The following is a 27,840-nucleotide window of genomic DNA, read 5'->3' as shown; positions in this document are numbered from 1 at the left end:
GATTCCTAAGATGCACTATCCTAAATATGAGAACATCCAATGGATGCATTTGTACAGAGTTAACAGTTATTCAGAGGTAAAGAAGTGAAAGAGAAAATTTCTTGAATGCTTTATACTAATGCCAGGAGTATCCGAAATAAAGGAGATGAATTGGTGGTGCTGATAGCATCAGCCTGGCCAAAGATTATTGGGATCTCTGAGATGTGGTTGATGGAGGATGATATAATAACAGGAATTGAAGTGGCAGGGTACAGCATTTTTCGGCAGGATAGGAAAAGAAAATGTGGTGGTGGAGTACTGCTTATGATAAGTGATGACTTATGTCCTCTAAGAGTGGTGGCTTTGGAAGGCAGTGACACTAATGGTTTTGAAAGCATATGGTGTGAGGTAGAAGTGGCCAAGATAGGATATTTAGTGGGGTGTTGCTATAAACCAAGGTGCACAGAGGGTGGGGATCAGGAGATGTTCAGGCAGTTGAGCTTGGCAAGTGCAAGAAGAATGATTGTTATAGGAGATTTTAACTATAACAGTATAAGCTGGGAAGAGGAAAATGCATGTAGTAATAAGGGGATGGAATTTCTAGAATTCTTGAGAGACAAATGCTTTAGGCAACATGTAATAGAGGGAACAAGCGATTCGAGAGTTTTGAATTTGGTCATAGCATCAGAAATGCTGATAATAAGTGAGATAACATCTCTCCCACCAATTGGAGAGAGTGACCATGTGGTTTTGACTTGGAAGATGAATAGACATGCAGGTGTATTGAAGAAAAGGGAACGTATGTGGAATTATAAGGCAGGTGATTATAGTAGTCTTAGGTATCACCTAGGGGTAGTTGTTCCATGGAGGGCAGAATTGGAAGGCCAGGATATCATTAGTACTTGGGATATTGTGAAAGTGTATTTGTTAGCAGCAATAGTAAGCTGTATTCCACGAGTGAAGAAGAAGACACAATTTGGTGTAAAGTGGATGACAAACAATATCAAACAGGAACTGCAGTTGAAAAAGAGATTATGGAAGAGATATAATGAGAGAGGTGAAGGGCAGATACGCGAAGAATGCAAGACACACGGCAAGAGAGTGACCAGTATGGTGAGGAAGGCTAAACTGGAATATGAGAAGAAATTGGCACTAAGATCCAAAGAAAATCCTAGGGAATTTTTTTAGCTATGTGGCCAGAGGAGGAGAAATGATTGTGGAAGAGTTACATTGCGAGATAAAAATGGGAATAGAGTGACTGATGCAGAGGGCAAAGTGGAGTTGTTCAATGAGCACTTTATTGGAGTATTTCATCCTGGAGAAGAAGGTTTTAATACTAGAGGGAGGGCAGGTTCAGTATTTAGAGGTGCAAGAGGAGAGTGTTCCAAATACTGAGTACTCTCGATAACAGTAAAACTGTGGGACTAAATGGGATTTCACCACAGGTTTTGAGAGAATGTGCTAAAGAACTGACAGCTCCATTGACCTGGCTCTTCAATAAAAGTCTGGCTGTGGGAAAGGTACCCAAGGAATGGAAGGAAAGTAAGATAGTGCTGCTGCACAAGTGTCTAATTATAGGCCTGTTTGTGTCATCAGTAGTTGTAAAGGTCTTGGAGAAATTAGTGAGGGACTATATACAGTGTTGGACAGATGAGTATAATGTTATTTGTGAGAATCAACATGGATTTGTTAAGGGGTGTTCTTGCTTTAGTATTATAATCAAATGACAAGAGCAGTTGATGAGGGAAAGGCATATACTGCCATTTTTTTAGATTTTACAAAGATGTTTGACATGGTGCCAAATGATAAGCTGATATTTAAATCGCAGCACATGGGTTTAGATGTTGGATTAGTCAACTGGATTCAGAATTGGCTCTCTGATAGGTATCAGAGAGTTGTGTATGGTGGGGAAATATCAAGGAGGCAGAAGGTTACAGTTGATGTTCCACAGGGCTCAGTGCTGGGACCTGTATTGTTCAACCTTTATATCAATAACTGTCAATGGATTGCAAGGGCATATTCAGTTGTTTGCAGATAATGTGAAGCTGGGAAGGGTTATCAGTAATAGTGCAGATGTGGCAGCCCTGCAAGAGGATTTGAATAAACTTCAGATGAGCAAATGAATGGGGGTGTCGGTTTAATGCAACAAAATGTAAGGTCTCGAGGTTTGGGAAACATCGGTGGACCACTGCATACTCTATTGGAGGAGCTATACTGGAGGAAGTAGGGGAGACAAGAGATCTGGGGGGGGGGGGGGGTGATTGATAGAAAACTGAAATTCAGGGAGCACATTGCAAAGTGGTGAAAGTAACCCAGAGAATTGCTGAAATACTGAGAAGGACTCTGCAATACTGACCTGCAGAGATAAAAGAGTTATCATTCCGTTGTATAAGACCCTGATCAGACTACACTTAGACTATTGTTCTAGGGTTTGGTCCCCAAGATTTGAAGAGGATAAATTAACTGTAGAAAGAGTACAGAGGCAGATAACAAAGATGCTTTCAGGACTGTACAATGTCAGTTACAAGGATCAACTGAGGGAACGTGAAATGCAGAGTTTGGTGGATAGAAGAACGAGAAGTGATATGATTGAGACTTTTAAACTCTTGAGAGGCAGTTACAGGGTTGACATTGGGGAGTTCTTTCGCTTGGTCGAACAGCGGGAAGGAGTGATGACAAGGGGCCATCCCTGGAAGTTACGAAAGGAGGCTGTGAGCAAGAGGGTGAGAAGTGGTTTCTTTGAATGAAGGGTGGTTGAACCGTGGAATGCATTGCCTGAGAGAGTGGTTAGAGCAGGAACTGTTAATGGGTTCAAGGAGTGGTATGATAAACTTTGTTTCCTATAAACGACCTCCCATGATGAGTCTTTTGCATAATAATAATAATAATAATAAATAAATGTGAGCTTTTAAAGGTGAAATGTAGACAACTCTGCAGATGTTATTCAAAAATAAATGAAAGCATTTGAAAACAAGAATCAAACCTTGGAGTCTCACTGGCAAACTGAAAACACTGACTGATTCAACTAGATAGGCATGTGGTGAAGCTGACTGCAAGGAAAGAAAAATCACAAACTCCAAGTGGACACAAGAAGTTAAAGATGCAGTTGCAGAAAAGAAGAGAGCAAATTGAGTCAATTAGAAGATGCCCTGAGAGAGAGAAGAGAAAAATGTAAGATAGGTAAGCATAATGTGTAAAATATTAGCTAATCAAGTCATGGGAAGACTTTGGCAACAATAAAAAAGACAAATATTATGAAGGTGGAAAATATTCTAATGGAAACTCAAGAAGCTTCAAAACGAAAGAAAAAGTTACTGTAATATAAAAATTTAAGATATTCTAGATGTCTAGAATAATTACTTTGAAAGACTGCAAAATGAAACAAGAAGTGACAAGAAGCATTTCATTCCACTTAAAAGTATTCACATGGAATGAAATCACAACGGGGTGCTAGAGGGTCAAAGCTGTATAACTGAGAGGAGACCTCCACATAGCCTTTAAAGGAATGCGGAGAACCGACCAGGGCTTCTGACCTTATGTCCAATCCTCACCTTCTCGTGGTGCACCCTGTTGGGTATCTACTTGGATACTGAATGGACGAGGATGGGCTGGCAATTTGGGATTTAGCGGACCAAATTGTATTCTTACTGGTTAAACCAAAATATAGAATGATGGTACAACATGACAAAATTCCATGCCGGCTGGGGCGTCGCCCGGTTAAACAAGGCCCCCGTTGTTTTTGCCAGGGAACCAGGGCAAACAGCGAAAAGTCAGCTACTGGAACAAATCTGAAAATAAACCCCAACTCAACATCACCAGAGTTAAAGATCGGTACTATCAACATAAGAAACCTGAATGGCAAAGAAATGGAGCTAGCTGAGGAATTAGATAAGTACCAGATCGACATAATAGGGGTGACTGAAACAAAAAAGACAAAAACTGGTGAGATCTTTCTGAGCAATAAATACAAAATGTTATATTCAGGCAATGACAATCAAGGAAAAGAAGGAGTAGCCATAGTATTCAACACAAAATACGAGGCTAATCTTCTTGAATGGCAGTCAGTCTCAAGTAGAGTAATGTGGGCAAATATGAGAATGGGGAACTGGACATTGAGACTTATTTGTGCCTATGGTCCCACAGAAGGTTCTACTAAGGTAGAAGTGGAGTAATTTTTTGAGGCTTTAGAAAAAGCAACTGACACAATGAAAAAGGAAAAGTTGGTCCTTGTTGGGGATCTAAATAGCAGAGTAGGAAATGATTGTGAGATATATACAAAAATATTTCGGGAAAATTTGGAGTAAAGAGCAAAGCTAATAATAATGGCAAATATCTGTTGGATTTCTGCTCAGGACATGGACTGGTTATTACTAACACCATGTTCCAACATAAAAATGTGCACAAATTCACATGGAGAGAAGAGGCTAGGAATAAGAAAAGTCTCATTGACTATGTTATCGTTGATAGTGATGTTTTCTCCCTGGTGCAGGACACCAGAGTGTACAGAGGATTTGAAATTGGAAGTGATCACTATTTAGTCTTGAGCAGGATAAAATTGAATTTCATATTGAAAAGAATAACATGTAAGAAAGTTTTAAAGCGAATAAAAGTTGAGCAGCTCTCAGATGTGAGCTGTAGACTAAAATACACAAAGATTATTGAAGAAAAAATGGAAGAGTTTGAGAACAGGAATCAAACCTTGGAGATTCAGTGGCAAACGCTGAAGAAAACATTGATTGATTCTGCCAGAGAGGCATGTGGTGAGGTTGTCTGTAAGGATAAAAAAATCAGAACTCCCTGGTGGACACAGGAAGTTAAAGAGGCAGAAGGAAAAGAAGAAAGCATACCAAAAGTTCCTGTCAAATAAGTCAGCATGTGCTCTTAGAGAATATAGAGACAAATGCAAGAATGCTAAACAGTGTGTAAAACTAGCTAAACAAAAGTCATGGGAGGACTTTGGCAAGAATATAGAAAATAAATATCAAGAAGGTGGCAAAATATTCTGGAGGTTGTTGAAGAAGCTTAAGAATGGAGGAAAGAGTGCTGTAAAAGGAATTAGAGATGATAAAGGTGACATGAAAACGGGAGAAAAAGATATCCTTGAAGTATGGAGTAATTACTTTGAAAAACTGCTAAATGAAACAAGCAGTGATGACAGCACAGTGGTAAAAAACACTGACCAGGCATGCAGTCAGGAATACATATCCATACTTGAAGTAGAAAAAGCCATCAAGGCTTGAAATGTGGAAAGGCAGCAGGAGTAGATGATATTCGACCAGAAATGCTGACGTATGGTGGTATAAAAGTCTTACAGTGGCTGCACTGCATAGTTCAGAAAGCCTGGACAGAGGGACAAATTCCCGATGATTGGAGTCGAGCTCTCATAGTACCCATATATAAAAAGGGAAATAAAACTGCATGTGAGAATTACAGAGGTATTTCCCTACTGAGTGTTCCTGGCAAGATCTATGCAAGTATACTTGAGAAACGGTTGAGAAGAATTGTGGAAGAAAAGCTTGGTGAAGAACAAGCTGGATTCAGGCCAAATAGAGGCTGTCAGAATGAGATCTTCACTTTACGACAAATAATCGAGAAAGCATGTGAATATAACAAAGATCTGTATTTAAGTTTTGTTGATCTGGAAAAGACATATGACAAGGTGCCAAGAGAGAAGCTATTCAATACGCTGCAGTTATATGGTGTCAATGGGGCATTATATCAAGCAATACTTAGTCTTTATTTGAATTGTAAGTCAGCAGTTAGAATTGAAGGAAATACAGGAAGATGGTTTAATGTTAAATCTGGTGTGAGACAAGGATGTACATTATCCCCTCTGTTATTCATTATCTATATGGATCACATTATGAAGGAAAGTGGTATTAAACATGATATCAAAATTGGAGATGTTAATGTCAGCTCTTTGCTTTATGCGGATGATGTTATACTTCTAAATAAATCTGCTACAAGTCTGCAAGATTCTCTGACTAAATTGAATAGCTGTTGTAATAGATATGGTATGAAGGTCAGCAATAAAAAGACAAAGACAATGAAATAGGCAGAATCATTGAAAATGTCAACTGTGTTGTGAATGGAGAACCTGTGGAACAAGTAAAAGATTTCAGCTATTTAGGCACGATTTTTACTGAAGATGGTAAATTAAATATAGAAATAGACAACAGAATCAGCAAAGCTGGTATGGTGGGAAGTCAATTGAATAAATTCATATGGAATATAGAGAAATTAGTCGGAACACTAAATTAGCTGTGTACAAGACAGTGTTCAAACCAGTTTTAACTTATGGATCTGAGAGCTGGGTCAGAAGTAAAACACTTGACCAAAGACTAGAGACCACAGATATGAGAGTCCTGAGAAAGATTATAGGCATGTACAGATGGCATCAATGGCAATATCATATTAAAAACGAGGATACTAGGAAAGAACTTGACATTGTCAGCATCCAGGAATGTGTTAGCAGAGCTAATCTTAGGTGGTATGGTCACTTAAACAGAATGGGAGAGGAAAGATTAGCAAAACAAGTGTTCTCTGCCAGGTTGGCAGGAAAACGACCCAGAGGAAGACCAAGATATAGGTGGATTGATATGGTACAAAGTGCTTTAGACGATAGAAATATAAGATCTGATAACGTTGGAGTCTTGACAAGTAACAGACTGATTTGGAGGAAATTAATAATGATGTAATTTTTTTCATGTAGTACTATCATATCCTGTACACCCCTTGAGGGTACATGGCAGGAATTTGATGATGATGAAATCACAACATCAATACTTGAGATACTAAAGGCAATCAAATACCTGTAATGTGTAAAAAGCAGTGAGAGTAGAAGATAATCGACCAAAAATGCCAATATATGGGAACACATACATTCACTATAAAACTTTTGGTATCAAAAGTTTTATAGTGAATGATATTCAGAAGGTCAACTTCCAGATGATTGGAGTCAAGCTCTCATAGTTCTCATCTAAAAGGAAAACAACACTGAATGGAATTTCCCTACTCGTGTTTTGAAGATTTGGAAAAAAGAACATGACAAAGTGGCATGAGAAAAGCTTTTCAATGCTACAATTATGTAGAACAATGATTAGTCTATATATCTAAGTTGTAAGTCAGCAGTTAGAACTGAAGAAAGTAGAAGAAGATGGTTTAATGTAAAATTAGTTGTAAGACAAGGGTATACATATCTCCACTCTTATTCATCTTCTATATATATCAACACTATGAAAGAAAGTGGCATTAAATTTGATATCAGAATCAGAGATATCATTTCGCTATTTGTTTTATGCAGATGTGCTCCTAATATTTTTAAGTCTCTAGGATCCTCTATCTATCTATCCCAATGGCTTTAACAGGCCTTTAAGGCCCACAACCTTCCAAGCATGCTTGGATTTCTTAACCGAAATACGAGGATAGAATGGTCACTCCTATGCCTCAAGGTATTCTTGGCTGTATCCCTGTGTGTTCACGGGGCCGGTTTGCCTGCTTGCGGGATGAAAAACACCAGATAAACTGGCGGAAAAAACCCTACTGCCCGCGCCCAAGACCGGCTAACTTGGATATGGCTGAGGAAGATCCTTCAGCTCCTCACGTCTCCGACGGGAATCGAACCTAGGACACTCCTTCCCCAGGCATATGGTTGCGAAGCGCAAAGCCACTAGGCTAACCGCGCGGACCCAGGATCCTCTAACTAAACTGAATAAAAGATGCAACACATTTGGTAAGAAAATCAACAATAAAAAACCAACACTGAGAATTTTTGAATGTATTCTTAATGCAGAACCTAAAGAACAAGTAATTTCAGCTTTTTAGACACAATCTTTAGTGAACATAGCAAATTAAATATGGAAACAGACAACAGAATAAGCAAATCTAGTACGGTGACATTTGTACTTCATGGTAGAAATGTCAATTTTTTTGATGATTTTGATGAAATCTATCTAAGATAATTATTTGTCGCAGTAATAGTTTTGGGTCAGAATGACCATCACATTTGCAGCAAAATTTTTAAGGAATGCCGATGGTAGAGAAGTAATTGAATCAGTCAAAATAGTAGAATTACCATGTGAACACTTTGCAAGAGAACATCATCCAGGTGGATGATATTGCAGTAACAAGAGAGGAAAAGGGAACTGAGGTAAATGAAATGGAGGTGCATAGCATATTACAGAAATGCCTCAGAAAGGTCCACAATGTATATAGAATTGGGATTCGTTCCACAGGTTCATTGTTTCTACAGGCAGGCTTATACGTGCCAAAGATGCGGTTAATTCGTAGTACAGAATGACTTCCTTGGAGGGAAGCCATTCTGTTGTATGATGTAGTCAGAGATCTGCAGGATTGTAGGAGAACAATATGTGTTTTATTACTTGTTTTAAGGGACATGTGTACTACACATATTTATAGATACTTATATGGCTTATGCATTGTAGAAAAAATATAGAACTTTATTTAAAAACGCTGATATATTTCATCCAGTGTAACATGAACATCAGGGAGAAAGACTGGTAACTATATTCAAAACATGAATCATAAGAATGAGTCATGCACATGTGCTTACTAGATTGTGTCTCAGATGCAGCCAAGTTGACAGGATTACATTATTACAGTTAAAAGGAACACAGGCACAGAGTTCTTTGTCTGGTTCCAAACAATTCTGTGCCCAGTGTCAATAGCATGAGAAGCAAGGCTGAACTTGACAGATGCCAAAAATACAATATAGTCCATGTCCTTGGATTCTAATCCAAGAAGTGTGGCCAGTCTGTCCAAAGTAGCAAAGTTGGCATGAGCAGGGTACTTGATACTTGGAAATGTATCCTTTGTGGATGGTAAGAAAGAAGTCTGTTTTCAAGCTGATTTGAAGGCATATCGAATTTGTGAAGAATCTGCGCTATTTGTTAAGAGGTTCCTTTAAGATGGAGTATTGAAATTAAGTTGATATCAGATTGTAGTCTTTTGGATGGATGATAATTATCAATAATTTTCTAAATGGTAGTCTTGTTGTATCTATTAGACATCAGATCATATGAGTTCTATCTACAAGACTTTTGATAATGTCTATCTTCTGTGATGAATGATTGTATGACGATGAGTGAATGTATCTGTATAAAGGTTGGTTTTTGATAAACCAAAAAAAAACTCAAATGACCTGTAGGAACTTGATATGGGAGTACAAAGAGTTTATTTTTTTTTTTATGGGAATTGAAATAATTCCAACTCCAAGTGGGTCCAGACTGAAAGGTATCATCAACAAAATGTAGACATAGACGAGGTTGAGGAAAAATAGTGTGAAGTAGTGTATTAATAATATAACTAGCTAGCACTGCGAGAAAGGACTGCCTGTTGCTGTTCCTGTTCCTTCTATTTGTTTGAACAACTTGTTCCACCATGTAAAATAGCATGTTGTGATGATAAATTTAAATAAGCTAACAATGTTAGAAAATCGAACTGCAAAAATTGAAGAGTCTCTTGTAAAGAGATGTTGGTGAATAGGGATGTTACATAAAACCATAATCTCATTATTATTAGACAGACATAGATCTTTAATTTTCTCTTTAAAGTCAAGCTGTTTTTAACATAAGAACTAGTTTGTAGCTAATGAGATTCCAAAAATGAAGTTTTGCAAGAGCTAGGATAGTCATCATTGTGGACTTCCCATGACTGTGTAGTTCTCACCCATGAAAGGTTATAAACCTATAGCACATTTTGTACCATGGGTAGGCTAAAGATTTTTTTTTTTCATTATTTATCAGTCATTTTTTTGTACTTTTTTTTAAAAATTTATATTTACATAGTCCAGAAAGCCTGTTCTAGAGACCGAACATGGAAGAAGTTCCATGTTTGGTCTCTAGAACAAGCTTTCTGGACTATGTAAAAATAAATTAAAAAAAAAAAAAAATTGAATTAAAGTTGAATTATTTTTGGCACATTTTCAGTAGTGCAGCTATTCAGGGATAACGAAATTTTGAGTAGGTAGGATATATGTCCTACCTATAAATAAATATCCCCTTTCATACTTTCGTACTGTTTCCTTCTCAGCGTAAGAAGGTTCCCCAACAGATTTGTTTTAGTTTTACACTTTCTCTTTTCCTCCGACATGGTATGTCCTGTTAATATTGATCTTTTGAATCACCTTTTCATCTTTCCACTGTTGGAACACCAAGGAGTAAGTTGGAAGTTCTCCCTCAAAATTAATAATTTGGATGCTTATTTAAGTTAAGGGGTAATTATATTCCATATTGTTTCTTAGCCGAATAGGAAACTCAAAGAGTTTCATGCTGAATATAGAAACTATATAAAGTTCAGAGATTCCAAGCGTAAGCAAATACCTGGATAGAGCAGCAACTGACCCTTGAAGGTAGTGCAAGCTGAGGCAACTCATACAAAGGGTGGAGCAAGCTCCAATCACTATTCTTGATATTTACCCATAATGTGAACTTAACTCCTAGGAGCTGTATTATTGTTCAACATTATGAGAGAAGTTCACTACCCAGACCAGTTTCAACCTTTTTTGAGGTCTCATCAGCGAGTAGGTAGACCAAGTTTTTAACAAACAGAACTTGCATCCCTTCTATGAGAATTGCCAAGAGGTGTCCTGTTAAATTACTAATTATAATGAAGAGCCAAAGGCTTCAATTCGGCGACATGAACTTATTTATGCTACAAACTTGGTATTAACTTGGTCTACCTACTCACTGATGAGACCTCAAAAAAGGTCGAAACGGGTCTGGGTAGTGACCTTCTCTAATAATGTTGAACAATAATACAGCTCCTAGGAGTTAAGTTCACATTATGGGTAAATATCAAGAATAGTGATCGGAGCTTGCTCCACCTTTGTATGAGTTGCCTCAGCTTGCACTACCTTCAAGGGTCAGTTGCTGCTCTATCCAGGTATTTGGTTGGAATCGCTTGGAATCGCTGAACTTTATATAGTTTCTATATTTGGCATGAAACTTTTTGAGTTTCCTATTCAGCTAAGAAACAATATGGGATATAATACCCCTTAACTTAAATAAGTTCATGTTGCCAAATTGAAGCCTTTGGCTCTTCATTATAATTAGTAATTTAATAGGACACCTCTTGGCAATTCTCATAGAAGGGATGTAAGTTCTGTTTGCTACAAACTTGGTATTAACTTGGTCTACCTACTCACTGATGAGACCTCAAAAAAGGTCGAAACCGGTCTGGGTAGTGAAACCTTCTCTCATAATGTTGAACAATAATACAGCTCCTAGGAGTTAAGTTCACATTATGGGTAAATATCAAGAATAGTGATCGGAGCTTACTCCACCCTTTGTATGAGTTGCCTCAGCTTGCACTACCTTCAAGGGTCAGTTGCTGCTCTATCCAGGTATTTGCTTATGCTTGGAATCACTGAACTTTATATAGTTTCTATATTCGGCATGAAACTCTTTGAGTTTCCTATTCGGCTAAGAAACAATATGGGATATAATACCCCTTAACTTAAATAAGTTCATGTTGCCGAATTGAAGCCTTTGGCTCTTCATTATAATTAGTAATTTGGATGTTTTTGTCATGCTCTTTCCTGCTACATCAGGCACAGATGACAGAGTCACAACAGGCATTCCGAGCACAGTAGTATTTCTGATGTCTGCAGTGTAAAGATATATGACTAACAGGGCAATTGATTCTGTTAAGCTCTATATTTCTGGTAGGTACAAGGACCACTGCTTGAATTACATTTTGTTTTGGTTTATGCTATTTGGATGCCATTGCTAAAATGGATTGACACCATTTATACTTCAATTTTTGAAAATCACATTGCCATCAAAATACTGAAACATCTCACAACCTAACAAACTAAATGAAACACTATTTTTCAAGATTTCAAGTTGAACAGTTCGATAAATCATGCAACCTAATCAATGTGAAATGAATACACACATATAAAAACATATATACAGTATTGATACTTATTCATGAAAGGATAAACCCTGTAAAAAACATGCCGTATGGTAATAAAGTGAAAATTCGAGGCTAATGCTCCCATTCAATGCATATGGTCAATTCAGATGGACAAAAATAACTGGGCGTCTACCTCAGCAACAAAACTCAACTTGCAATGGAGAAACTGCACAACCATTTAAATAAAGCTGTGTAAACAGAACAATATACAAATGAACTCTTTACTCATGGAAAGAGTATTAAATGTATAGCAGATGGTTTCAAATAGACCCTGGTGTGTAGTGAAAATAATTATCCTCCACATACTGCAGACCATCTTCAACTGAAGTCAGCAATCACATGCTTCCTCTGGACAAACTCATCTGACATCCAGCCTATTCAGTACATATAAGCTACTTAACAACAAGAAAACAATCTTCATATTTATTTTCTTCTACAAAAACCTCACATGTGACATAACCATTCAACTTTGAATATACAAAAAATCTACCAAAAGTAATGGTAATCAATTAAAATAAGAGCTGGTTAACAAACAGATATCTTAAACAAAAATAAAAGTTCTGGAGGGAGCCTAAAACACATAAAATGATGCAATTAAAGAAAGGCAGCCTCTGTCTAAGAAAGAGGGTTACAGGACCATGTGAAAATTTTGATTGCTCTGTTGATCTATCCTTTACAGCACATTTCAGAAAGTGACAATGACAGGAATTTATGGAACCTTCCATATAATGTATATATGCAACCACTATTCAGTGCAAAAGATCTGTTTAGAAGCAGATGAAAACAAAGCACTTTTTTATTTTTTAAATATCTGATCCACAAAAGAAAAGCCGCGAGACCCATTGCACATTAGTGCTGTGTGTGAGCGAGAGGAATACAAGAAAGGAGAAATCTGTTCACATTTTGCTTGAACAACTAAGGATTGTAATTTCTGGGGATGGCAGAGTGGGGGGAACTGTTCCAAAGGACAGAAGTAGATGGATGGAATGAAAGAGTAGGCAGTGAAGTTGCTTCCGTGAGTTTGAAGATGGCCTGTAAAAGGGTGTTGGTCAGCAGTGACTCTTGTTTTAATGATTTTGGAGGAGAGTAGAGGAATAATAGTGGCCAATTCAGCAGATCACTGTCCATGAAATTATCTGTAGATGAGGCACAAGGCAAAAACTGAACATTTGTGAGTGGGGTATGTGAGAGAGGGATCATTAATTAGCTGGATTTCCCTCTTCTGGATAAAATTGAGCAACCTTAGAGAGGATTTTGGTGCATCACCCCAAATATGGGAGCAGTATTCCATGGCTAGGCAGATTTTGAATTTGTATAGAGTTAGCAACTGGAGGTGTGAAGTAGTGTCTTGTGCAAAAAAAAGTACACCAATTTTTTGGTAACTGCAGAAGTTATAGTTGAGATGTGGTTGTGCCAGAAAAGATTAGAGGTGCACGTCTGTCCAAGAATCTGAACATTTTACATTTCCTATTAAATTCACTAATTTAAAACACTTTACTTATTTGGTTTACTAAGATATTATATATCTCAGCAAACTAAACAACCATAAAGGTATGCTCTAAATCAGTTGTTCTCAAACTTTTTCAGACTACGGCACACTTGATAATGCAACTTTCTGTCGAGCACACGCCCCGTATTGACTATTGGTGTGTTTATTCTCCTTGCAATTTGTTATTTATTAAGTTGCAACATTTTGTGCCCCAAAGTGAAGATGCTCGTTGTGAAAATACAACTAGCAATTATTCTTTCACACCAAGTAATAGATCAATTCACTGGATCTGAAAATCATCCACTTCCTGAGTGTGTTTCATGCAGCGAAAAACTGAACAATGAAAGTATGGTTCCAAGCAAACTAAAGAGACACTTTAATACTAAACGAAATCATTTAATAGGTAAAGACACAGCCTATTTCAGTTGTTTACTCTCTTCTCAGGTAAAGCAAGTCAAGTCAATGGAAAAAAATTATAACAATTGGAGAAAAGGTGCAAACGGCAAGTTATAAGGTGGTTGAAATAATTGCCAGGAACATGCAGATATATACAATAGTGTAAAATCTCACATGATAAATAATTTATGTTTGTTTTTACACAAGTTGTTTTTCTTTAGAAAATTACACATAAAGAAATGTAATTTTTTGCCTTATTATTATAAATCCTTTTGTATGTAATAACCAAATATTGATGAACGCATGAAATGTGTCACAATGTAATGATGTAAATGCATGTCTATGTATGGCAATTCTAAAAGACACGAAGTGTGATGTCATCATGTCCAGATGTTGATCCATGACTATATATGGAAGTTTCGAGAGATGCACACGTGTAAAACATGAAGTCCAGGCCTTTATAAGCTCTAACGCCAAGAGGGACTTCATCTTGGAGTCTTCTCCTTCTCTTACCTGGGTCTGCCGTCACATGAAGTCCACTATTGGTCATTGAAAGAAATGCGTCGATTGTCTTAGGTTTCTTATCCTTCTCTTACTAGGGACCTACATTGGACCTTATGTTGCCACATGAGGTCCAATGTTGGTCATCGAAAGAGAAGTGTCTTATGTCTTGAGGTTCTTTTCTTTGAGTTCAGTTCATTCCCTGGGTTCACTGCCATGAGAAGTCTGCTGTTGATTGTCAATATAGGAAACACTTGTTGAATGGGAAGTTTCAAATATTAGTAGCTGAAAGTTATGAATGTAGAATTTTAAATTTAGGATGGATTCATTTGTCACCTAATAATTTTATATTTAATATTATTTCAGTAAATTGTAGAATTTGGCAGATAGATGGAAAAGAGGCAACATAGTAGAGTTATTTAAGTTAGGGGTGGGTTTTATCATATAAATACAGAGGGGGATTATAAAAAAGAGCAGAAGGTGAAAGAATAAGAGGCCATCCATAGAAGTTGTACAAAAATGTGAAGAAGGGTGTGAGGAACAAATTTTTTTTTTCATTGCTGCCACATCACTGAATTAAGAGTTCAAGGGATTGTAGAATTATTGATGACTCAGACAAAGAAGTTTGGTGGGAGATCAAGAGCAAGTCAAGATGACAAAAGATTCGTGTAATGGACTGTGTTGAATAAAAGTATTGTAAAGAATGCAACACATCGCATTCTTTACAATGTTTCGTCATGCAATTGATACTGATCCAGAGATTAGTTTCTGCTTGATTTTAGAACCTCTCTCAGTTTTGGAGGATAGTTTAACAGCAATACTTTCCTTTCCTCAGTGTGAATGAATATGATTAGGTCTGCAATTCCTTTGCTGTTACTACTGAAACTATTAAAAGAGTTGGCAGAACTTCAAGCTGATCGAACCTTTCAGCTCAAGTTTAGGAAAACAGCACTACTTCAATTCTGGAATTTGGCAAAAAAAAAAGTTTTAAGTATTATCAGATGCCCTATCCACATAACTACATTTTTCAAGAACTTACTTGTGCAAGAAGGGATTTTCAGCATTGGCCAACATTAAAAGTAAGAAATGGGAACAATTTCTTTCTCTTGATCAAGAATTATGGGTGTGTTTGTCTGTGATTTGATCCCATATTAAACAATTGTGCAAAAGTAAACAAGCCCATATTTCTCATTAAATTAAAAAAAGATGTAATTATTAACTCATTAATTTTAACCAATCCAGTTTGTATTACTTACAATTTACTTGTTTCTCTTGTATTAATAAATAACGCTGTTGGAAAATATTTAATACCTATTTTATATCTTATTTTCCAGTTTTTTAATAAAAATACTTTGTTTTTTCTCACAGCACAGTAACGCAATTTCATGGCACACCCTTTGAGAAACACTGCTCTAAACAATCTTAAGCACTGCTGAATAACAATTATACACATATAATTGTTGAATAATTAAAATAAAATCATCTTTACCTGGTGAATTCCGCAACCTAATGTGATGCTCAACCTCTGGTAAAAAAACAACAACTTCAGATAAGAGAGGTCCTTCCTTTACCTGTATTTGAGGACGGCTATATTTGATATCCTTTAAAAAATAAGCATCTTAGAATGTGAAGTTTAAGTGACACTATATATTCATTAAAAAAGAAACTAGTTGCAGAGTTAACATTTAGTTTCTTGATCAGAGAATAAATTATATAGCAATAATAACTTGGGGGGGGGGGGGGGGGGGCTAACATTATCCAGAGACAAAAATTTAAATACAATCAATATTATTCATTATTATTATCATCAGAGTTTCAGAACACCAGAAATACCACTTAAAATCTAGTGGTCACAAAAAAAATTTTACTTGTCCCATTGTAAGTATTTGTGGTAAGTGTGTGTGTGTGTGTGTGTGTGTGTGTGTGTGTGTGTGTGTGTGTGTGTGTGTGTGTGTGTGTGTGTACAAAATAACCACTGTTTCAATTTTGGCAGCAAAGAAAACATCTTTAATAGAATCTAAAACAACCAAATTCAAATGATATGCAATAATCTCTACAATCCGACATGTCTCTAATTTTGCCTTAGTCCAGTGTCCCCCCCCCCCCATCACGTTACTTCTGTTCCACTGCCTGCTAACCGACTGCCAGTCTTTCATGACAATCAGAGCTTCATGTCACTCTCTCTCTAATCTATCCAAGTACACTGCAACTGAGTTTTCAAGAAGAATTGTATAAACAAATGCCTCTTCCAATTTTTATCTATGCATCTCAAATAATGAATGAGTTTCTCCTCGTCTGAAATATCTGAAGAAACATCTAGAAGAGACTCACCAGCGGAGTCTTTGATTTCCTTAAATAATTTTTCTTTAATGACAACAGCAATAACTGACAAATTCTTTATATTTCATATCATTTTGATACTACTAGAAGTAATATGACCTAGTAGTAGATCTATGAAGTTTTTGAGGCCACTTAGCTGGTTTGAACGACTTATTAAATCATCATCATCATCAAATTCCTGCCATGTACCCTCAAGGGAGTGTACAGGATATGATAGTACTACATGAAAAATTTACATCATTACTAACTTCCAATCTACAATTTTCCTCAAAATCAGTCTGTTACTTGTCAAGACTCCAACATTATCAGATCTTATATTTTTATCGTCTAAGGCACTTTGTACCATATCAATCCACCTATATCTGGTCTTCCTCTGGGTCGTTTTCATGCCGACCCGGCAGAGAACACTTGTTTTGCTAATCTTTCCTTGCCCATTCTGTTTAAGTGACCATACCACCTAAGATTAGCTCTGCTAATTCCTGGATGCTGACAATGTCAAGTTCTTTCCTAATATCCTCGTTTTGAATATAATATTGCCATTGATGCCATCTGTTCATGCCTCTAATCTTTCTCAGGACTCTCATATCTGCAGTCTCTAGTCTTTAGTCAAGTGATGACACTACAGTAGTCTTTTCTCCAGTGTTTTTAATATTTTCTAGTACCTTACTTTATCTTTCCCTTACCTTTGCCTTCAGTTTTGAACTTCAAAAACTGAACTTCTGACCCAGCTCTCAGATCCATAAGTTAAAACTGGTTTGAACACTGTCTTGTATACAGCTAATTTAGTGTTCCGACTAATTTCTTTCTTATTCCACATGTATTTATTCAATTGACTTCCTACCATACCAGCTTTGTTGATTCTGTTGTCTGTTTCCATATTTAATTTACGATCTTCATTAAAAATCGTGCCTAAGTAGCTGAAATGTTTTACTTGTTCACAGGTTCTCCATTCACAATGCAGTTGACATTTTCAACGATTCTGCCTATTTTCATTGTCTTTGTCTTTTTATTGCTGACCTTCATACCATAAAACTTTATAATAGGCTGCATTAAAAACGTTTTAGAATCCATCTTTCCTTGGGCAGCAGCTAGCAATGTATCTCCTGGGTGATTTCTGGCCAAGCCTATATAGCAGCATTTTTTTATGAAAAGTGAAAGTTTCATGAAATCTAAAAAGGCCTAAAAAACCTTGCAGTAATCCAGAGTTTCTGTCAGCAATCCAAGAATATTTTTTTTATGAATTACAAATTGCAACTTGCAGCACAACCACTTAAATTACTCAAGTCGTTTGTCTTGAAAGCATGTCATGATTGTTTTTAGTTGATGACACTACAGCAGTCTTTTCTCCAGTGTTTTTAATATTTTCTAGTACCTTACTTTATCTTTATCTTTCCCTTATTCAGTTTTGAACTTAAAAAAACTTAAAAGTGCAAACAAAGTGGATATTACATCTCCAGCATTATTTCAAAGCTGAATGTAGAAACTATGAAAGTTTCATAAGTTGACCAGAGAGCTTGCAGGAATACATTCTTCAACATTCACGAGTTGCCATAGTGTGGACTACTTGAAAGACATGTGTTGCCCAAGCATCTATATAGTTGCCTTTATTAGTCCATTTGGATAAGGTTTCACTTGCCTGACAGCTGCTTTGAACTGGTTGGTTCTCTTCAGAGTCCAGGCAGAAAACTTGAGAGAGCAAAAACTCTCATTCAGTACTAAGGAACTTGAAATGTCAAAAATGTATTTTTTGTAAGTGAACTATCGTTCGGTGCATTGAGCTCTCTCAGTCGGATTTTGCATCGCCGAACTGAAGTCATCTGGCTCTTTATTTTATTAATTACTTAAAAGCGTAATTTGCATTTCCTTTCATTTATTGTCCATAATAAAAGGGGAATTTATATAAATTATCTACAAAAATAATTCAATAGGAAAGCCAAATAATAGTGTTTATGAAAATAATAGAAAATGGTCAACACTAGCAATAGGATCAGACTAACTTTTCACAATGTAATATCAATAACATGATTCAGTCTCTTTAACTCATCTTTTTTTAAAATAACATTATAAAGTCTTTTCATTATGTATGTTCAAGCTCACTGTGAATTGTGAAAATAAGCTTATGCTAATACTACATTACAACTGCATCCTGCTTAAAGGTTAAAGAGGGATGTTGGGAAGAATTACACTTGGTAGCGAAACAAAACAGGCAATTGGGTCCTGTGAACACACATCTTTAGACATAAAATACTTAGGGCAGGTAAGGCAATGAAAAACTACCTTGTACATTAAATATTCCCTAGTAAAGTAGCATATGCTATCCCACCAACCATAAGGTTGATGGAGAATCCAATAACAACAACAGTGAAACAAATGAAAATCAATCTTGTTAAATTAATTATTATTATTATTTTTTTTTTTTGTTTATTATACGGTATGTCTAATTTTTATAAGAATGGAAATGACTTGCAAGTTAAGTAAAATAAAAGGTTGTTTGAAAATTATTATTATATATACAGGTCCTCTATGGAGTCAAAAGACTCATCAGGGAAGACCCACACTATCATACATCTCCATCAACTTATTAAGTTGGGATGCCCACAATCAATCCATTCCACTCATTCACCACTCTCCAAGTAAAAAACCTAGTCAGCATACCCTTACTAATTACACTCTTCGACAATTTTCTCCTTGTTTTCCACCTACCCCACATGTATTGAAAAATTTCTTTTGTGTCAATCTTATACAATCTCTTTAGTAACTTATAAGTTTCTATCATATCCCCTCTCAACCTGTCCGCCAAACTCTTCAACCCACACCTTCAATTTATCTTCATAGTCACGAGCTTGGTCACTCGTCTCTGAATCCTCTCCACCTCCTGGTCCCCCTCAAAATGTAGGCAACCAAATCTGTTGCAAGAATTGGCAAAATAGCGCAGAAGAATTGACAAATAAAGATAGGGAGGTTGCTATCGTTCTTTATAAAGCTAGGACTCTGCCATATGTGTGTGTGTGTGTGTGTGCGTGTACACAGTAATCAACATGTGGCTGAATCATAGCTTATAAAGAAGGATAACAATCTCCCTAGCTTTGCTTGTCAATGTGTTCTTCAACTATGTGTTGTTCTGAGATATTTATCAACTCTTGCAATGTCCTCTGAATTTCAAATCTCTAATCCACCATTATCCCTCAGATCCCCAGACTCATCAATTTCTTGTAATATAGCATACCATCAATATGATATGATATATGTAATCCTTTCATCCCAAAGTGCACTACCTTACAAGTTTGCAACATTAAATTGACAACTACTGTCCTTTGCTCACACTACCAATTTATGTAAATCATCCTGCACGATATCTATCACCTTTATCAACTATTTTCTCACCAGTTCTGCATCAACAAACAACTAAATATCCCACCCCACCTCAAATCTTCCATTATTAATGTATACAAGGAGCACCTGGGACACTCCACTAGTCATCCTCATTTGCCTTGATTCCACTCTACCATACACCACCCTCTGATATCTATCTATCAGCTGTCCTCCCCATCCATGCCACCACCAACCTCACATCCACTCCCATTTGCTCCAACTCGTGCAGTTATTTTCCATGCAGTATTCTGTCAAATGTCTTTGCAAAGTCCAGCATCATCATAGTATAGTCATTTCCTTGATCCAATTTATAATAAGGCTGTCACCTTATTATAAAATGTGAATAAATTACTGAGGCAGGACTTATCTTTTACAAAGTCATGCTGTCCCATACAGATTATCATATTTCTATCCACTCATTCCTGAATTTTACTTTTAACCAACTTTTCGAATACTTTAACACCACTCCAGATATACTAACTGATCTGTAATTTGCTACTACTGTCTTGCAGCTACCTTTATGTAATGGAATTATCTTACTCTCTTTCCACTCCTTAGGAACCTTGCCAGAGCTGAGATTCAGATTAAACAACTTCGTCAATGGCACAACCAGTTCACTTTCGCATTCTCGTAGCACACGAGCTGACGTACCATCCAGGCCCACCAATGTATTCACAGTGATATTTTTCAATAATAGTCAGTACCTCCAGTTCACCTACCTCATTTCTCACATCAGTAACTGTAAAGTCACGACCTGGATGACCTGTCACTTTCCTACCATCAGCATGGAGTAAAATTATCTATCCATAATCATTCTTTTTCTTACTTGCTACATGGCAAAAAAAAACCTCGTCTGGATTTACTATGACCTGCTTAACTAATTTTCTCTCCAAATCTGATTTAGCTTTAATTACTACACTTGTTATCCTTCTTGCTTGTGCTTTATATTGCTCATGAGCATGCTGATGACCAAAATGCTTTCTTTTTTGCAGCTCCTGCTTTATATTGCTGCTGATCCACTTTATCACTACTCGGTTTACCCTCCTGACCCTGGGTGTACAGTCTGATACTGCCTTGCTCAAACAATCTCTGACTGCTTCCTGTGATTAATGACATTCATCATTCCATGGATATTTTTATGTTATGGAACTGTTCCAAGTTGCCTCCTAAGTTTGTCATAATTGACAAACTTAGGAGGCAAGAAAGAGTTTGTGTAGTTCCACATAAACCCTTTCTTGATTGAAAATCTCACGTTGAGCAACCTCCCAGGAGAAGACAGATAGATCTTCTGATGTTATTACTAGATCCGCTCTCAAACTGCTAGTCCCATTCATCACATGCTGTTTCAGGTAATTATCCCTTAGTAACTGTATAAATTACATTTCCATTTTGCCATGTGTCCTTTCTCCTTCCAATCTACATCACCATAGATGAAGTTTCTCATGATAATTGATTGGCCTGCATTCATTGTACTAATCTTCTGATGCATGTCATCCACATCTTCTGGATCTCTAGATCTATAACAACAACCAACAATATATTTTGTCCTGTTGGCTTCTATTTCACATCAAATAGCCTCAAATGAACTATTTCCTTCAGATCTACAATCTTCCTTATCATATATTTGGCTGAAGTTCTTCCGCCATCATTAATACCCCTCCTCCTGTCCTATTTCCTCTATCTTCTCTGAAAATACAATATCTGTTGCATTCTATTCCCTGAAACTACATCTCATTATCTGACAACCAGATCTTACGATGGCAATAATTTTTGTCCAAGTCAAGCTGACCAATGCTGAAAACTCCTCGCCTTTATTTCTGATACTTTGGGTATTCCTGTATATACAAATGTCCTCACATAATATCATTACCTGTCTATTCAGATTCAAAACCTGGAAAACTGTATCCAGCTCTTCAAAAATCATTCCTGCACTTATACTCATTTGTCCCACGGGTGACCAGACACACACTTGATTGCTTCTCCCCATCCAATATTACTAGTTTCCCTGATCCCTGATTTTGTACTTCTAAACTCTCACTGAATAGCACTTTCTTCAAGCATTCCAAAATCATTTAGGGCAGTCCATCAAGCATGTACAGGTCCTTTTGTCCATCAAATCCACTCCACACATCTATAAATTGTACATCATTCCTTCTACACAATCTTCTTATTGATGCATTAGCAATCATGGCCCTTCTATATACTTGACACTTCAAAATTAATCTGCAGATGCATGATAGCCCTTAGTTTATAAAAGGTGAAAGGGTCATATGTGAAGGGTTTTATGTGGAACTATAATGCAAGTAATTATGACAAACTCAAGAAGCAGCCTGCAGCAATATCATGGAATGAGGAATTGGATGGAAAGGAAATCAATGCTGCCTTGGTCTCCACTCAGCCATTGCCTCTGCCATCTGGCAGAGTGTATTCCAGGAGATTAGATAAGGTAGGTGTAAAATGGATGTAAAAAGAGATGAAGAATGCAATCTGGAAGAAAAAGGCATTGTGGAGGGGTCACAAGATGAATGATGATAATCAGTTACACGAGGTGTACAAAGCGTAAGCAAGGAAGGTGACTTGCTTGGTAAGAGTAGCAAAGTTTTTTCCACTTTTTTCCATTTTATTTGCATATTTTCATTTTCACTTTTTTTTCCCCCACTATTTCCACAAATCCATCATACTGAGTACATTATCCAATTGTCTTTAGAGATTAGTTTCACTTCAAGATTGTAATAATCTCTTGATGGTTTTATCACTTCAGCAATGTAGCTTTTGAAACTCAACTCATTGTCTGTATATCTGTAGTCTTATTACTTGCAGCAAATTTCCATTAATTTATTCTTCCAGCTACAACCTCTTCAGTCCAAATTTTTGTATTTTAAAAAAAGTTGAAAACATACATGTCCAAAGAAAGTACAGGTACTTTACAACAATGATATATATTTGACCAGAGCATCAATGTGTTCACAATTGACCTGCAGGGATTCTGTTAGAAACATTATTTATCACCCTTCCCAAATGACACACATATTACATTCCTAACTATCTCCCATCTAATTAACATACAAATTACATAGCAGAATGATAGAATCTATACCAATGGTCACCTTCATCCTCTGATTCTTCTTTCAATATTCTACTTTTTTTTGATACCTCAGTTACTCTCCTACCATGCTGCTAGGTAATTTTTCACCCTTAATCTGCTCCAGTTTTTATCAGACCAGGCCAAAGGTATATCAGTACCATATTGGGCATGTAAGTAAGAAAAAGAAGGAACCTCTTGATGTGTATTAAAGGCTATAACCTTTTGGGGGGGGGGGGGGGGCAGAACAGAGTGAAGGAGGCTATTCCAAAAATCACAGGCAGATAATAGGCCAACTTCCTAATTGAAGGAAATCTTTCATACCCAATTAAATACCATCATTTTACTTATCGTGGACCTGAAATGGCTGTTGCACATTTGGTTTCAAGAACTAGTTTATTCCCCTGCAATTTCCAATGCAGTGACAATTTATTTCATAACCAAACACAAGTAGTACAGTAGTAAGTAATTGGTACAACATTATTTACAACCAAACAAGTGATCAAACAATGAGAATAATAACCCTTAAGGACATGCCAAACACTATGGAGATTAAGAAGTTCCCACATCTTCAAGGTTACAGCAGTAAAGCAGTTCTGAAGGTTGGTGCCAAACAGGATACAAGACTGAGCCAGATGGTAACACATTTAGAAAGCTTCCTGATTGGTTGATGCATAAACTCACTAACATCTAGACTGAAATGTCATGCCTGGAGGAAGTCTGAATAGAATGTGAGGAGCACTAAGGCCGCATCGTGGCATGAAGATTAAATGATCTCCAGGACAATAAGTTCTGCTGCTCTTTTTTACTTCACCTTTATTACAACATGACAGTAAACTGAAATAAATGCAGTTAAAATTAAAAAAAAAAAACTAACCTTCCTCAAAAATTTCTTCTACATTTCACTTCATTTGTGGTATAAACAACCAATGTAAATGAAACCATCTTCTGCTGATATCCCTGATGTATGGAGTAATTACTTTGAAAGATAGCTAAATGAAACAAGCAGTGACAGCATGGTGGTAGAAAATACTAACAGGAATGCCATCTGAAATATGTATCTATACTTGCAGTAGAAAAAGCTATCACAAACCAGAAATGTGAGAAAGCAGCATTACTAAAATATAGAGGTATGAAAGTTTTATAGTGGATACACTGCATAATTCAGAAGGTCGAATTCAGGTGATGATTGGAGTAGAGTGCTCATAGTACCCATCTATTAAAAAAAAGGAATAAAGCTCAATGTGAGAATTACAGAAGTATTTCCTTACTGAGAATCCCTGGTAAGATTTATGCAAGTATTCTTGAGAAACAGCTAAGAAAAATTGTGGAGGAGAAAAAGATGAGTTCAGGCTAAACAGAGATTGTTAGGATCAAATTTTCACTTTAAGACAAATAATTGAGAAATTATGGGAATATAACAAGGTGCTAAGAGGAAAGCTGTTCAAAACTTTCCGGTTATATGGTGAAATGGGACATTATATCAAGAATTACATAGTCTCTATTTGAGCAAATCAGCAGTTAGAATTGAAGGTACAGAAAGATGGTTTGATGTTAAGTCAGGTATGCAACAAGGGTGTCCATTATCTCCACTGTTATTCATCATCTATATGGATCACATTATTGAGACAAGCGGTATCAAACCTGATATCAAAATTGGAGATGATAATCTAAGCTCTCTGATTTATGCAGATGTTATACTGCTAAATAAATCCAGAACAAGTCTGAAGGATACCCTGACCAAACTGAATAACTGCTGTAATAAATTTGGTATGAAAATTAGCATTAAAAAGAGAAAGACAATGAAAATAGACAGAAACATTGAAAACATCAACTGCATCCTGAATGGAGAATCTATAGAACAAGTAAAACATTTCAGCTATTTATGCAGGAAAATGCCCCAAAGGAAGACCAGGATGTAGGTGGTTTGATACAGTATAAAGTGCCTTACAGGACAGAAACATAAGATCCAATAATATTGAAATGTTGACAGATAATAGGTGGTCTCTGCTATGTTGGCAATGTGTGTGCAATTTGGCATCATGGCCTAGGCACATTGTACACATTTTTAGCACATCTTAACAGCCAACTTCCTAAAATAAACTTCAGTGGAAAAAAGAAAACTGTCTTCCCTTTCTAGATACAAATTTTCTAACTTCCACATGGCTCATTATCCTTTCCTATTTAATCTGTAGGAAAACTGTTGATGGGAAGTTAGTAAAGATGTAACCATATTCATATAGTACTACCATAAGATCCTGTACATCCCCTGAGGGTATCAGGAATTTGATGATGATGATCATTTCTTTCACCCTAAGGATAGTACTTTTGCTTCCATGTAAATCTGAGAATTCTTTGCCAAGAATACTCAATCTTGAATCTTCCTCTCTGACATCCTGTGACTTAAGATTTCTTTGTTTCATTATGTACTATTCATTTGCTGTCTTTACTTTTCTCTACGGATTTGGGGAACAATTCTGAAAATCATTCTGACCTCTTACTTCTTATCCATGAAGCTAGATTTCATACAATCAAAATTCTCTAACAGCAAAATCACCTATCTTGGAAATTTTAATGTCCACAGTTCTAACTGGCTCCCTTTTTTCGAATTCCACTGAACAAGCTGGAAGAGAAATGGAAATATTTGATCTAAGCAAATGACCTAAAGCAAATCATCTCCAGACCAGAATTCCTAACAATCCTTTCGACACACCCAACACCAGAGATTTTTTATTTTTAAATATTTCTCCTTCAAGATACATTGCTAAGGTAGCCACTCCTCTTGGTAATTCAAATACCACAATCTCATTCACATTTTATCTCTAGTAGAACAACCTCTCCTCAGCTCTTTCACAAGCCTGTGTACTTCAGCAAAACAATGCCAATCTTTTATTTCTTTCCTTCCCTTTCTGTGGTCAGATTGCTGGTTTTATTATCCCGACACAGTTACTATTCATGTTGGAGGTTTAATGGAGTATTGACAGCACCAGGAAAGGATATTAAAAACTAATTTTAATGCGTGCAATATTTCGTCTCAATCACTGAGACATCTTCAGGGAGTACAAATAACACACACACAAAGACAATACAATATTTAATGGAACACGTGGGTGACTCTAAAATCCCATCTAGGTGGTGTGCCCTTTATGGTCATTTGAGATGGCCTAAGATGAAAATTGGGATCTCTGATGATTATTTACAGATGCTCCTGCCACTCAGAAATCAACAAGTTAGGCTGATTTCTAAGTGACCCTGCAGATTCCAAAAACAGTCTTTCCTTTTAAAATTTACTGTGGTAGAGCATGGTGGTTTCTTCCAGAAGATCCCGTGAGTTATGTCCAATACATAGTCTGCAAGGCCAGACTGACTATAGTCATGATTGCAGAGAGATATGATTTGTGTTCATTTAAACAGATAGTAGCTGATCTACCTGTCTGTCCATTTTTTTTTTTTTTTTTTTTTTTTAATGGCACAAAAATTCATCAAAAGTCATACTGTGCAGGGACACAGGTCATAGCAGTATATATTATTATTATGTGACACCTCCAAGGATTCCTAAGACTCATCGAGGGAGAGTGTGTCAACAGCATCGAATGATTGACCTCCGTCCAACTACTAACTGCGCTCAAACTTGCTTAAGCTATTAGTAGCAGAGGCTCTACCAATCGACCAACCTTTGCTGGCTTGATAACTAAACTAAATCTTTCACTGTAACAGTCTTCATTCTATGAGTTTGATATCAAAAATTGGCTATAATACCTTGGGATTACACTACATTACCTCATGTCTATTGTCATTTTTCTACTTGTGTAACAATCTAACTTAGCAATGGTATAACTGTTTTCTACAATTATTATTATATAGCAAATATTTTGCTACCTGTTATTCAGATATGTCCCACGTATTTGTTTATTACGTATTCTTTCGTTGGTTTGTTTATTTTCAGAAGGAAAAGCTATAGAAAGACAAACCCACCAAGGAACAAATCCCTTCCTCAATCTAAGAGCAGCTATCTTCTTTAAGCCTTTTTTTAAGTCTTTAATGCCATCGGTGATGAAAGTTCCTTCCTTCGCAAGTGGAATCTGAAAATAGATCTCTTTTCCTACAAGTGGTATTGGGAAATTATACACCCACAAGACATTTTAATACACACATTGGCAACTGCAAATAATGCTCTTGACCATGTTTTATTAAATGCTTGTTTATCTCTAAAATAAACTCATCTTCCCACCCACCCACCCCTGAACATGATAGGCTCAATGGCATAATGTGGCAAACACAAACATGGTTATTAGTATAGGGCATTAATCCATTGTATATGGTCTGTTGTTGCTGTTAATGCATGAGTTCTTTGGCTAGTTTGTGTGTGTGTGAATGCATATTTCTGAAGAAGAAAGTCTCTGTATGAAACCAAAATCACTCTAGGATGTGATGAAATTTATTATGGCTTTTCAACTGAAGGTAGGTTAGTCAAAGATACATTCACAAACTTTCCCCATCACCCCCTCCCCTTCCTAACAATATGGTATCATTAAAACACTAACCAATACAGCCTATAATCTTTGTTCCAATGAGTCCTCTTACAGCGAACTCATTGGAATCTTAATCATATACACATCTTCTTATCTAATGACTACACAGTTCCCATAGTATCAAAACAATCAATCCTTCCCCTAATCCTCGACCTTCTCTTCCAAAAGATTTTAGTAATGCTATCATCATCCCCTATGTCCAAGTTACTTCA

At 36.6% G+C, this 27,840-nt stretch overlaps 1 protein-coding gene across 1 annotated transcript in view; it reads right to left on the bottom strand.

Annotated features, from left to right (window-relative positions):
* LOC150098865 (alpha-mannosidase 2-like) overlaps nt 1-27,840 on the bottom strand; it is a 300,659-nt gene that overhangs the window by 78,831 nt on the left and 193,988 nt on the right. The window contains exon 17 of the mRNA XM_090405066.1: nt 15,792-15,903. Within this exon, the coding sequence (XP_090261192.1) occupies nt 15,792-15,903 (112 nt within the window). The remainder of the gene's footprint in view (nt 1-15,791; nt 15,904-27,840) is intronic.

The sequence above is a fragment of the Typopeltis vanoorti genome, chromosome 15 (assembly GCF_054136105.1).
Source record: "Typopeltis vanoorti isolate ZY-2024b chromosome 15, IOZ_Tvanoo_1.0, whole genome shotgun sequence".
NCBI lineage: Eukaryota > Metazoa > Arthropoda > Arachnida > Uropygi > Thelyphonidae > Typopeltis > Typopeltis vanoorti.
The sequence above is the reverse complement of the archived record's forward strand: the minus strand, read 5'-3'. Positions and strand labels throughout refer to the sequence as shown.